The following is a 14,315-nucleotide window of genomic DNA, read 5'->3' as shown; positions in this document are numbered from 1 at the left end:
GTAATTTAGGCACAGAACTATTTCATATCTTTTTATATTTTACAATCCAGTGAAAAGTAAATGTAGAATAAAAGCTCGGGGCTCAGATTTGAAAGTGCTCCACTCAAATAGTCTCTCCTTTTTTTTTTTTTTCCCTGAAAGGTTCTCGTTGGTCCCACTCTGTGTACAGTACACCCACAGTGGTACAGTAAACTCACCCTTGAACTCTCAACACGGAAAATGAAATGTTCCGATGCTTTTTGTTGCAGATGGAGTGGATGTGGAAGATGACCCCACTTGCTCCTGGCCAGCTTCCTCACCTTCGAGCAAGGACCAGACTTCCCCCAGCCACGGAGAAGGTTGCGATTTTGGAGAGGAAGAAGGTGGCCCTGGACTCCCTTATCCATGCCAATTCTGTGACAAGTCGTTCAGTCGTCTCAGCTACCTAAAGCACCATGAGCAGAGTCACAGCGACAAGCTGCCTTTCAAATGCACTTACTGCAGTAGGCTGTTCAAACACAAGCGGAGCCGAGATCGCCACATCAAACTCCACACTGGGGACAAGAAGTACCACTGCAGCGAATGCGACGCCGCATTCTCCAGAAGTGATCACCTGAAGATCCACTTAAAGACTCACACGTCCAACAAGCCATATAAATGTGCCATTTGTCGCCGTGGGTTCCTGTCCTCTAGTTCCTTACACGGACACATGCAGGTTCACGAAAGGAACAAGGACGGCTCCCAGTCTGGTTCCAGGATGGAGGACTGGAAGATGAAGGACACTCAGAAGTGCAGTCAGTGCGAGGAAGGCTTTGACTTCCCGGAAGACCTCCAGAAGCACATTGCAGAGTGCCACCCCGAGTGCTCCCCGAACGAGGACCGGGCGGCCCTCCAGTGTGTCTACTGCCACGAGCTCTTTGTGGAGGAGACCTCCCTGATGAACCACATGGAGCAGATGCACGGCGGGGAGAAGAAGAACTCCTGCACCATCTGCTCCGAGAGTTTCCACACTGTCGAGGAACTGTACAGCCACATGGACAGTCACCAGCAACCGGAGTCATGCAACCACAGCAACAGCCCTTCCCTGGTCACGGTGGGCTATACCTCCGTGTCCAGCACGACTCCGGACTCCAACCTCTCAGTGGACAGCTCGACCATGGTGGAAGCCGCCCCACCAATCCCCAAGAGTCGAGGGAGGAAGCGGGCCTCTCAGCAAACCCCGGACATGACCGTCCCCGCGAGTAAACAGGCAAAAGTCACCTACAGCTGTATTTACTGCAACAAGCAGTTGTTTTCGAGTCTGGCGGTTCTGCAGATTCACCTGAAAACTATGCATTTAGATAAGCCAGAGCAGGCCCACATTTGTCAGTATTGCTTGGAGGTATTGCCCTCCCTCTATAACCTCAATGAACATCTTAAGCAAGTGCACGAAGCTCAGGACCCAGGTCTGATCGTTTCTGCCATGCCTGCCATAGTCTACCAGTGCAACTTCTGCTCCGAAGTTGTCAATGACCTCAACACCCTTCAGGAACACATCCGATGTTCTCACGGATTTGCCAACCCTGCGGCTAAGGACAGCAACGCTTTTTTCTGTCCCCATTGCTACATGGGGTTCCTCACTGACTCTTCCCTCGAAGAGCATATCAGGCAGGTCCACTGCGACCTCAGTGGCTCCCGATTTGGGTCTCCAGTGCTCGGGACTCCAAAAGAACCAGTCGTAGAAGTCTATTCTTGTTCCTATTGTACAAATTCTCCAATATTCAACAGCGTCCTTAAACTGAACAAGCACATCAAAGAGAATCATAAAAACATTCCCTTGGCCCTGAATTATATTCACAACGGGAAGAAATCCAGGGCCTTGAGCCCCCTCTCTCCTGTGGCCATAGAGCAGACATCTCTCAAGATGATGCAGGCGGTCGGGGGTGCGCCTGCGCGGCCGGCGGGAGAGTATATCTGTAATCAGTGTGGTGCTAAGTACACGTCCCTGGACGGCTTTCAGACTCACCTGAAAACTCATCTCGACACCGTGCTTCCGAAACTGACCTGTCCTCAGTGCAACAAGGAGTTCCCCAACCAAGAATCCCTGCTGAAGCACGTCACCATTCATTTTATGATCACCTCCACGTACTACATCTGCGAGAGTTGTGACAAGCAGTTCACGTCGGTGGACGACCTTCAGAAACACCTGCTGGACATGCACACCTTCGTCTTCTTCCGCTGCACCCTCTGTCAAGAAGTTTTCGACTCGAAGGTCTCCATTCAGCTCCACTTGGCCGTGAAGCACAGTAACGAGAAGAAAGTCTACCGCTGCACGTCCTGCAACTGGGACTTCCGCAACGAGACAGACCTGCAGCTGCACGTGAAGCACAACCACCTGGAGAACCAGGGCAAAGTGCACAAGTGCATCTTCTGCGGCGAGTCCTTCGGCACCGAGGTGGAGCTGCAGTGCCACATCACCACCCACAGCAAGAAGTACAACTGCAAGTTCTGCAGCAAAGCCTTTCACGCCATCATCCTGCTGGAGAAGCACCTGCGGGAGAAGCACTGCGTGTTCGATGCCAAGACGCCCAGCTGCGGTGCCAACGGGGCCTCGGAACAGGTGCAGAAGGAGGAGGCGGAGCTGCAGACCCTGCTGACCGACAGCCAGGGCTCCCACAACAGCCACGACGGGAGCGAGGAGGACGTGGACACCTCGGAGCCCATGTACGGCTGCGACATCTGCGGGGCGGCCTACACCATGGAGACCCTGCTGCAGAACCACCAGCTGCGGGACCACAACATCCGGCCCGGGGAGAGCGCCATCGTGAAGAAGAAAGCCGAGCTCATCAAGGGCAACTACAAGTGCAACGTGTGCTCTCGAACCTTCTTCTCGGAAAACGGCCTCCGGGAACACATGCAGACCCACCTGGGCCCCGTCAAACACTACATGTGCCCCATCTGTGGGGAGCGCTTCCCCTCCCTCTTGACTCTGACCGAACACAAAGTCACGCACAGTAAGAGCCTCGATACCGGAAACTGCCGCATCTGCAAGATGCCGCTCCAGAGCGAAGAGGAGTTTCTAGAGCATTGCCAAATGCACCCCGACCTGAGGAATTCCCTGACGGGATTTCGCTGTGTGGTCTGCATGCAGACGGTGACCTCCACCTTAGAACTCAAAATCCACGGGACGTTCCACATGCAAAAGACGGGCAACGGGTCTGCGGTCCAGCCCACGGGGCGTGGCCAGCATGTCCCCAAACTGTACAAGTGCGCGTCCTGCCTCAAGGAATTCCGTTCCAAGCAAGATCTGGTGAAACTTGACATCAACGGCCTGCCATATGGTCTGTGTGCCGGCTGCGTGAATCTCAGCAAGAGCGGCAGCCCGGGTATCAGCATCCCTCCCGGCACGAGTAGACCAGGCCTGGGCCAGAATGAGAACCTGAGTGCCATGGAGGGTAAGGGCAAGGCCGGGGCGCTGAAGACGCGCTGTTCCAGCTGCAACGTTAAGTTTGAGTCTGAAAGTGAACTCCAGAACCACATCCAAACGGTCCACCGAGAGCTGGTGCCAGACGGCAACAGCACACAGTTGAAAACGCCGCAAGTATCGCCCATGCCCAGAATCAGCCCCTCCCAGTCGGATGAGGTAAACTCGCCTTTTTAATGTTTGCCCTTTAACCTCCTCGAGAATCTTGTCTCCACTTTACGTTTGCACTTTGCTCAGCTTTATTTATTGTCAGGTGCCGAGAGATGCTCGGGTCCAAATGCAGTGGTGTTTTTCCCCCATAGCCATTAGCTAGCAATTTTACTTGCTTCTTGATAAAGCAGCATTTTGGCTTGAATGGTGCAAAATAGGACTAATTCCAGACTCCCTAGGATATTGTCTTCTCTGTGACTGAAGAGACCTGCACTCATGCCAGCACTACCTGAGATCTGGAATCTCAGTGTAGCTTCACTGCGAGCTGAAATCCCCAGCTATGACTTGTGTGTATGGCAGAGAGATAATGACATAAAAGTAAGATGCTATGAGCCAACACTCTGGCTTAGAGTAAATTAAAAAGAATATACATATTTGTGGATAACAAATTGGGTAGGGGTGGCTTTTTAATACCGTGTTGTCAACACTCACTGTTTCTCTTTGTCTTCTGTGTACCGAGGAAGATGTTTCTTACAACAGGATTTTTTAAAAGCCCCTACATTTATTAAGCACCACATGGTCAACATTCGTTTTAAAGGCACTCTCCCCAAGTCTTTGCTCTCTGGGTTTGGGTTTCAAAGTGAACATGTTTTGTTTTTTTTCCTTAGTTGAAGAGTCATTTCACGTCTTTTTTCCCATAATGAGTCTGAAAAACAAGTTCATTTACAGTGAGATAGTTTTGTAAGTCACCATTCCTTGAAGCTGAGCAGAGGATGGCTCCTTTTATTATAATTTCTTTATGCTTTATCACCTGGTTTCTTATAGCTCTCTCCCCTTCCCTACCTGCCCCTATCTGGAGATCCATCCAAATGAAAACCCCAGGGAGACCTATCTCCCTTCAGTCTGGGGTCACTGCTTTTTCCTTATCTTGTCTCTGCACTCGCAGCCTCTCCAAGGTCCCCCCTGCATCTCCCTGCAGATAGCCATCACTCAGCTGGTAGGGGAAAGCTGAGAAGACGATCGCAGAGCCCATCCTCCTGAAATGTGCATCTGTGTGACAGGCAAACTCCCAAACTTTGAAGCTGCCTTCCCTTCTCTCCTCCTCAAGTAAATCTGCACCCTTCTCTCATTTAAATAAACGAAATCCTGTCAAACTGGAAGAATGTTGTTTTGATAATGGTTCATGACTCATGTGTTGGATCAAATCATTTCTTTTGAAACAAATATTTCTAGTTGTAATCATATGAAATGAATTACTTTTTCCCACTTTTTATCTCAAAAATATTTAAACTTATAGAAAAGTTAAAGGGATAACACAGTGAACCTATGTATGTGTCCGTGTATCCATGTCACAAGTTTATCAGATATGAACATTTTGTTACATTTTTCTCTCTCTTCGCAACCTTTTAAATTAACCTGAGCTACATGAAAGTAAGTTGTAGATAACATATCTCCTAAGAAAAAGGGCATTTTCCTATTTAACCACAATATCATTAGCTCAGGCAATTATTGAAATCAGGTAAAGAAATTAAATAAATCCATACTATCATCTATAAGTCTATATTCAGATTTCCCCAAATCTCCCCCAAATGTTTTATTTTTAAATGCTTTTGAACAAGAATTCGTAAAAAGTTTATGCAGAAAATTATTCCTCTCTTTTGTCTTGTTATGCTTAACATATATAGAAGAGTTTTTATATTCAGGTTTAATTTAAATAGTATATAAAAGGTGTTTAAAATGAATCTCTGTGTGTGTATGTGTGTGTGGGGGGGTGTGTGTGTGTGTTTGTGACTGTGGTAGTATGTGTGCATCTAAAACCAAGCAAAATCTAGCTTTTGTGTCTTAGTAGATTGTTTATGGAGAGGCAAATGCCTGTTTCTTCTTATCTGTTCATGGTTTAGATTTTCTGATATTTCTAAATTGCTCTATATTACACTACTATTTGAGGTGAAATATTTTAAAAATGAAGGGGGACATATGGATAGTCTTTATCTGTTAATTTGGTTAGAGTTGATTAGGAAAATTTATCTTTAAGGGATGGTCAAGTCTTCAATTATACCTAAAATCTTAATGATAATTTCTAGAGCTTAACTATATGCTTCATAAAGTACTTTAAAGTACTTTTTAATTTTAATTCTTACAATAGTGTTTTTTAAGCACCTGCTACTGAGGGTTAAAAATGACTCCATGCAAAAGAGTACCTCCTTATTAAATCTGATTAGTAACTTGTAGCAGTGTCCTTAATTGACCAGATATTAAGATTCAGTTGTACGTTTTTTCTTTGTGCCTTAACAGTACACTGATCTATTCAACATTTTCACCATTGTTACTATTTTTTCTTTATTATACTATTTGTCATAAAATTTTATGTGCCCACTTCCTTTCTGATACTCTCTACCAAAAAAAATGTAAAGTAGACCATACTATTTGGACTTGACATAGCAAATTATCTAAACATATGTAAAGTTTTACGAAAAGGAGCCTAAAAAGAATGCATCAGCAAGGAAAAGACATATATTAATTTGTTCCCATTTTGTGTTAGCCAAGTTCAGCTTCTGTGACCTCTCATTGTGAGTACTGTGTAAATTTTTCACCAGTGGAAGTAAAGGCAAAGTTATTACATAAGACTTTGCCAAAAGACAGGCATGCCATGTGGGACTAAACTTTATCACAAAAAAGAAGTATCACATGTATGTCCATTGACTTAGATGTCCTAGGTAGGAACCGAAGGACTTAGCAATGTAGGTGGTATTTTCATCTCTTCTTCTTGCTGAGGATTGAGGCTTCAGAAGAGAAAGGAAGAGAATAAAACCTGGGTACCTAGATGTTGTCAAGAACCAGATTAGATTTTTCTGGGCTATGACTCACAGTCACATAAGGGTATCGATAGATGCTGGAATGCATCTTTCAAAGACTGAAAAGAATGTTACTCGGTCGAGACTAGAGTATCTATTTAAGAGGGATTAAGATATAATCTAGGGAAGGATAAGTACTATATAAACCCATAGAATCCAAGAAATAGATGAAAGCCTAGGCATATGACAATTAAAGAAGAATAATATTAGGTAGCTGTCATATGATGGAGAAATTTGGAACTGAAGACAGAAGATCTGAATTTGAACTCCCATTTCTTCTGCATGCTGATTTCTGAATTTGTGAAAAATGTTCTCTTTGTACCAAAATTCTATAATTATTAATCTAAATTTGCCATGGAGACTTTGTTTTGAATAAACTATTTGGGGGAACCTAATCATTTCTGTTTCCTCCTCAAAGGTTAACTATGATATAAATTTGTACCTGCAGTGATTCCATAAATGGTAGAGAGAATTTGAGAGAGAAAGAACACTGGACATCTAGCTTTTTCCACACGTGAAACACCTCGCAGACTTACTGACATTTACTATGTGTGGAATAAATGTTAGTTCTTCTTTTGGAGTTCGTTGACACTGGCTTGGCTCCCTGGTCAGGCGCTGCCCTATATGGACCTCAAAATGTTGTCTCGTGATGATATTGGAAGCATGTGTCCATCTGCCATGGTTTCCTTAAGATCCTTCATATCCAGATTTCTCTGAGGGATTATATATTCACATGTCCATTCACATCATCCCCACAATTCTGTTGAAATTGCTCTTGCAAGGGTTACAGATTATCTCCATGTTTCTAGATGCCTGTACGGTGCCACAGAATCAAAGCTAGAAGGGACAGTGGAGATCATCTGATTTAAGCTGCCTTCTTTCACAGACAACAAAACAGACCCACATAAATTGAGATCGGTCTAAGGTCACACAGTTAATAAGTGGTAGACAAGAGACTCCGAGAATCCAGGTCTCCCACCTCCAGACTCAAGACTCTCTTTTCGTAATTCCACTGGCACTTTCCTCTAGCTTCAATCTCATCCTTGTCCTTTTCATAAAATCCTCTTGGGGTTGCAGTCTTACTTTCTCTTGTCATTCACTTCCTCCACCCACTGCAAGGGATCTTCTGCTTCTATTGCTGCACCTCAACTGACTGTGCTAAGGTCTCTGCCGACCTAGTGGACTGATGTAATGCTTTTGGTTTTTTTTAAAGAGAATGTATTGTAGTTTACCTGCTTCTCTACTTAACACTGTTGGCCATTCCCTCCTAATTGAACCTCTGTCTTCCTTCCTGTTACCCTTCGTGCCTCTTTGAGTGTTCCGTAGCCCTCTCCGTCCTCTACCTGCTTCTGCAAGATAGTGTCCGCATTGCTACTGTCACTCTACTGACCCCCCCGCTTCACGTGGCCTCATCCACTCCCAGGGTTTCAACCACCACCTTTTTTACCGATGACTCTCCAAATGGTGTTTCCAGAAGACAGAAGGGAACTTATGGGGGCTGATGGTAATATTCTGTATCTTGACTGTGCTGGTGGTTACAAGACTGTATGCACTTACTAATACTCACCAGATGTAAATTAGTGACTTTTTGCATGTGAGTTACACCTCAGTGAAGCTATTTGCCAAAAAAAAGGTGTCTTTGACTCAAACCTCTCCTCTGAAATTCAGACTCATACACACAGCTGCCTGCTGGTTATATACGCACTCACATGTTCCTGTGAACTTCAAACTCACTGGGTCCAAAATAGAACTCATCATCCATTCTCCAAACCTGCTTTTTTTTCTTAAGTATTCTATTTCACTTGTGGATCCATTGATCTTCTTAGTCTTTTCTTTTTCTCCACATCCAGCTGGACATCCAGCCATCTCGATTTCTACTCATATGTATTTCTGAATCAGTCCCCTCTTCTCCATCCTCTTACCACATTTTAAGTTCAATCTCTGATCATCTTTCACTAAACTACTGAAGCAGCCTCGTAACTGTTCCCTCTGACTTTAGTGTTAATACTTTCAGATCCGTCCCCACACAGCTGCCAGAACAATCTATCTAAAACACAAACCTGAATAACGTGCCCCTCCCTATTTGGAACATTTTAAGTGCTCTGCACCTCCATCCCTATAGGATGATATCATAACCCTTTTATTGTGAAATACAAGACTCTGTCGGTCCCTGGTAAAATTTCTCCCTTTTTCCTTAGCTTTCACCTTATTCTGTGCTTGGAGGTGCTTTAATTAACCCGCACACAACATGCCGCCTCTGTATCTTGCTAAGGCTGTCCATCTTTCCCTTTAATTGGAGATCAGGTACTCTGGAAGGCTTCCTCTGACCCCAACTTATCACCACAAACATCTGCCTTCTCCTGGAATGCCCTGTCTATACAATGTGTTATAAATTTCATATGAAAATTGTTACAGTGCTTTATAATTATCTATGTACATTTCTCTTTTCTTCCCCTGAATTCCTTGGGGCAAGAATTTACTCAATCTGATATTCCTAAGCCCTATGATAATGCCAGGTCCATCGTAGGCAGGTGCCTCAGTGCTGTGTCTGGCTGGTGGCTCTCCCAGAGCCTTTCCCCATACAGGGCGGTATGGCAGGACAGCTGGCTCCCTGGCTTTTTTTTCATTCAGGAACCACCTGACACAGTGTCTGGAACCTGAAGGTATTAAATAAATTTGTGTTGTTCTTCTGCGAGTGTTAACTATAGGATTGCTATTTATACTTTTACCACATTTGGACTCAAATCTTGTTTTATTGTTATTGAAGTGCTGTTCTAGATATTCTGAGCGTGTACGGGTCTGCTGTTATTATCCCACTCCACTTCAACGTCTGCTTTCTCAGGGAAGTTGTAATTGTCCTGCTAGGGTTGCCAATGGTCTCCAGGTTCATCTCCGTAGCACTCTGCAGGGTGGACAGCTCTTCCCTTGCCCTGCCTCTCTCTGACTTCATGGAGTTCCCACTGTTAGTTTTCTTCCTACTTCTGCCTTTGGAGATTTCTCGTCCTATGTCTGTCCTAAAAGTGTAGGAATTCTTCAGTGCTCATCCTTGGTCCTCTTTTACTTCTCTGTCTACTCTCTCCATAGGCATCTCATCTATTCATGTTGCTGCAACTATTTCTTTGCTAAGAATTCCCAAATTTATGTTTCTAGCCTAGATCTCCTCTTAGTTCCAGATTACTGTGTTCCACTGACAGCTTGACTTTGCCATTTGTATCTCTTTTAGACTTCTGAAGTGTAATGTGTACCTACTAAAAGCTCTTGATTCTGTCTCCTGAAGCCTATCTTTTTCCTAACTTCCATCGTTTTTGGTAAAGGGATCTACCCTACACCCAATTACCCAAGCAAGAAACCCAGGAATCACTCCTGATTCCTCCCTTTCCCTCTTTCCACACATCTAATCTATTAGTAAGTTCTGTGGATTCCACCTCCAGTGAGTATCCCCTCCCCTTCTTTCCATCCCCAAAGCCATCATTGTGGTCCAGGCTGCTGTCATTTCTGGCCTCCTGAGAGAGTCCTCTCCTTCATCTTCTGCCTGCTTCCCATCCATTCTTCATGCTGAAGTGGGAAGGAGGCCTGTGGACATGTCAGTCTCTTGATGTCACATAAAATTCTTCAGTGGCTTCCCATTTCACTCAAATCAAATTCCAACCTCTCACCAATTTGTGAGACCATGCATATCCTGGCCGGCCTGGCTGCCCTCACCTTGTCCCGGTTGGCTCTTCCTCATGCATTGCACCCAGCCTCCCAGCCTCCAGGGGGATGGAGCCAGGGGGTTCTGCTTTGGAGTCTTCACATGTGCTCCTTCCTCACTTGGCCTGCACTTCTGAGCCAGCCTGTCTGCACCACCAGTTCTTTCTCGGCTGTCAGGTGGGCCTTCCCTGAAAATCTTATCGAAGTTGGTTTCCAAAGTAGTCGTTTTTGTTTACTTGTTTATTTCCTTCTTCCCCTTTCTCACCTATGAACATCCAACAGCTTAACATAAGAGCTTAATAGATATCAATTGAATAAATGAACATAGTGTAAGTACTTCAAAATGACAAAAGTAGTGTATACTCCATCTTTGGATGTATTTGCAGGTATATCTAGTAAGTGATACACATAGATGATAAGTTTACCCAAAAGTACTGAGATGCTTTAAAATTAGGTGTGATCTAAAAAATATTAAATAAGCTAAAAGGCTTGAAAGTTCTAACAATTCAGAGATCATCTTCAGTGTGAAGGTCTGTTTTAAGTGTCTCAAAGTCAATATTCTTCCTTTATAGTTCTTACACTAAAATAGAAACGTACTTGTTGACATGCTTAAGCTCCAGAGTTCTTTTTTTTTTTTTTTTGTGGTATGCGGGCCTCCCTCTGCTGTGGCCTCTCCCGTTGCGGAGCACAGGCTCCGGACGCGCAGGCTCAGCGGCCATGGCTCACGGGCCCAGCCGCTCCGCGGCATGTGGGATCCTCCCAGACCGGGGCGCGAACCCGGTTCCCCTGCATCGGCAGGCGGACGCGCAACCACTGCGCCACCAGGGAAGCCCCCCAGAGTTCTTTTTTGTTTTGTATAATAAAAATTTCCATATGAGGTTGAAAGAAAAATGTCAAAGTTTTTGTATGTCAGATTGCTGGTATTAAGTTTTGCTAAGCTAAAGGAGCAAAAATAAATGAGTTGTTTCCTCTAAATAAACAATGTCTTAAAATTAAGTAGAAAAATTACATGACCAAATAGATTTGTAAAATTCAAGATGTTCTGGAAATAGACTTAGTTGCTTTTCCAAGTTTAATCTGCTTTCAGATTTATTATTGTTGTGCTCAGTATTTGTTTGGCATCTACAATGCACTAGAACAGGGAGTTAATGACCCCCGGCATAAGTATCGGGGTGTGGAACATGGAAGCAGCTGCCTCTCATCCACTATCTCTAGTCCCGTGTTCACCAAGTGTTGATCATTGCATCACACATTGAATTTGCTACCACTACCATCCCTAGATTTTCTGTACTTACTTCCAGTTCTGGATTTTTTGCTGATGCTTTCCATATGCATAGTGTCTTTTAGAACATACGGAATTCAAAAGTAAGAATGTTTTTGTCTACCACCATGAATCTTGAATTGCACATATTTGTCCATTGAGTAGTAGGCCAAAGAGTTTGAAATCACCCTCTGTAGCGGTAGAATTCTGTTTAGCAGGAGCATTTTACATTTAGCTGAAATTATATCGAAGTAGAGATTAGTGAATATCTACTTAAGGTGCTTTTGAATAATGAAAGAAAATGGAAAGCTACATTCTGGATCTCTTATTACTGGATGGCTCCCCTCTCTGCTTAATATAGATGCAGTTTTCTATTAGATGTACTTTCTGTTTCTAGAAATTTAACAGCCTAATTAGGAGAACCTTGTAAAGGCTTTTAAAAAAACTAAATAGCCAGTTCCTTATTTGTATATATTTTTTCACCTTTTCACATTTTTTCACCTTTTAAATGTGCATGTTTTTAAGGGTTCTATTTTTAATATGTACTTTTCTTCCCTTACCCTCATTTCCTATTGCTGAATTATTATCCCATACAGATGAATGAAATATCAAGTTTCAACCTGTAACCTCTCGTTAAGTCCCATCCTAGATTTTCAGTTAACTTGTTTGACATTACCAGTTGAACATTGTGCTAGCCATTTGATCAAATCAAATCATAATTTCTTTTTTTTCTCTCCAGTTTTTATCTGTGTTCCATGATTCTCCTAATTATTCTCGTCTGAAACTTTGTATGTATCTCCTAAATCTTGTCTGGTCTCCTAACCTTTTGAGTCGGTCACTCTCAAGGTGCTGTATTTTCTCTTCTATTTGCATCTCCTGCGTTCTCTCTCCAGTGCAAGTCTTATCCTTGTAAACTAACTGATCTCTTTTACTCTCTTCCTATCATAATTCACAACAGATTTAAAAGTTTAGGATCTCACAAATCACATTTTCTGACCACAATACAAATACATTATAAATAAAAAAGATATTTTTTAAAACCCCATAAATTTTATTTTATTTTTATAAGTTCATTATTTATTTATTTATTTATTTATTTTTGGCTGCGGTGGGTCTTTGCTGTTGCGCATGGGCTTCCTCTAGTTGTGGTGAGCGGGGGTACTCTTCGTTGCAGTGCGTGGGCTTCTCATTGCGGTGGCTTCTCTTGTCGTGGAGCACGGGCTCTAGGCACACAGGCTTCAGTAGTTGCGGCACACGGGCTCAGTAGTTGTGGCTCGCAGGCTTTAGAGCACAGGCTCTGTAGTTGTGGCGCACAGGCTTAGTTGCTCCGTGGCATGTGGGATCTTCCCGGACCAGGCCTCAAACGCGTGTCCCCTGCATTGGCAGGCGGATCCTTAACCATTGTGCCACCAGGGAAGTTCCCAAAACCCCCAAAATTTCAAAATTAAACCACCCATGGAACAAAGAGGGCATGGAAATAGCAATTAAAAACACGTCAAAGTGAAAGACAACTATATTTTAAAACTTGTGAGATATAAATTAAAGCAGTATTTAGAGGGAAAGTTATTAGAACATAAAAATACATATTAGAAAATTTTAAAAAGCTTAATATCAATGTGATAAAAATCAAACTTAAGACATTAGGAACAGAACAAGAAAGCAAACCCATAAAAAATAGAAACAAAGGAAATAGTAAAGCTAAGAGCAAAAAGTAATGAAATGTAAAACAAACAACAAGGAGGCCAACAAAGTAAAACAGCAATTTTTTGAAACGACCACAACAAAGTTTACAAAGTTCTGGTGAGATTAATCAGGGTAAAACAACAAGAAATAAATAATATGAATAATGAAGGGGGAGCCATAACTTCACATGTGCAGAAGTTAAAAAGATAGTAGGGGAACCACTACACATATCAGAATGACTGAAATAATAAAGAATACATAAATTCTTTTTTGCAGGAATGAAGAGCAGTTGGAACTCTCTTACTTTACTGGTGAGAGTATAATTTTGTATAACTGCTTTCAAAAACTGTTGGGCAGTATATACTAAAGTTGATTACTAGCCTACTCTATGACCCATCAAGTCTATTCCTAGGTTTATATCTAAGAGAAATGAATGCACATGTTTAACAAGTAATGAACAAGAATATTCATAGTAGCTTTTGCATATAAGCTTTAAGCGGGAGTCGAAGTGTCTGTCAAAATAGAATAAATGTATAAATACATTCATACAATGATATGAATTTTATTTCATTCATATGATGGACTACTACACAGAAATAAAGAATGAATTACCGCTATGTAACAACATGGAATACTCATATACAAAATGATGAAAGAAAGGAACCACACACATACTACTACACAGTTCCATTCATATAAAATTTAAGAATGGGCAAAACTAATTTCTGATAATCGAAGTCAGAATAGTTACCTTTGGGATGGTATCAACTAGGAAAGGGCGGAAGGGAACATTCTAGAAATGTGCCATATCTAGATCTATGTGGTGGTTACACTGGTGTTTGTAAAATTCCATAAATCAGGCATATTCTTAAGGTTACAGCAGTTTACTATACATATGTTATTTCTCAATAAAAATTGTACAAAATGCACCAAAAACACACAAAATAAAGAAGAGTAAGATAATACTATGAAGAACTTTATGCTAATGACTGGATAATTTTGATTATATGGGAAGTCTTAGGATGATATGTTACCAAAGCTGGCTCAAGAAAAAAAGAGAGAAGTAGAATGATTCCATAAATATTAAAGAGTTAATAAATTGTTGAAAACTTTCCCACAAAGAAAATACCAGAACATACACATAATTCCGAAGCTGTGCCAGAAAGTATAAAAAGAGGGAACACTCCAGTTCATTTAATGAATCTAGTATAATCTTGATGTCAAAACCAGACAA

The 14,315-nt window shown here is 42.6% G+C and overlaps 1 protein-coding gene across 5 annotated transcripts in view; it reads left to right on the top strand.

The window, feature by feature from the left end:
- ZNF521 (zinc finger protein 521) overlaps positions 1-14,315 on the top strand; it is a 283,441-nt gene that overhangs the window by 117,238 nt on the left and 151,888 nt on the right. For all 5 annotated transcript variants that reach the window (XM_055080371.1, XM_024120905.3, XM_028480121.2 and 2 more), the window contains one exon: positions 249-3,601. In XM_055080371.1, the coding sequence (XP_054936346.1) occupies positions 249-3,601 (3,353 nt within the window). The remainder of the gene's footprint in view (positions 1-248; positions 3,602-14,315) is intronic.

The sequence above is a fragment of the Physeter macrocephalus genome, chromosome 19 (genome assembly GCF_002837175.3).
Source record: "Physeter macrocephalus isolate SW-GA chromosome 19, ASM283717v5, whole genome shotgun sequence".
Classification (NCBI taxonomy): domain Eukaryota; kingdom Metazoa; phylum Chordata; class Mammalia; order Artiodactyla; family Physeteridae; genus Physeter; species Physeter macrocephalus.
The sequence above is the reverse complement of the archived record's forward strand: the minus strand, read 5'-3'. Positions and strand labels throughout refer to the sequence as shown.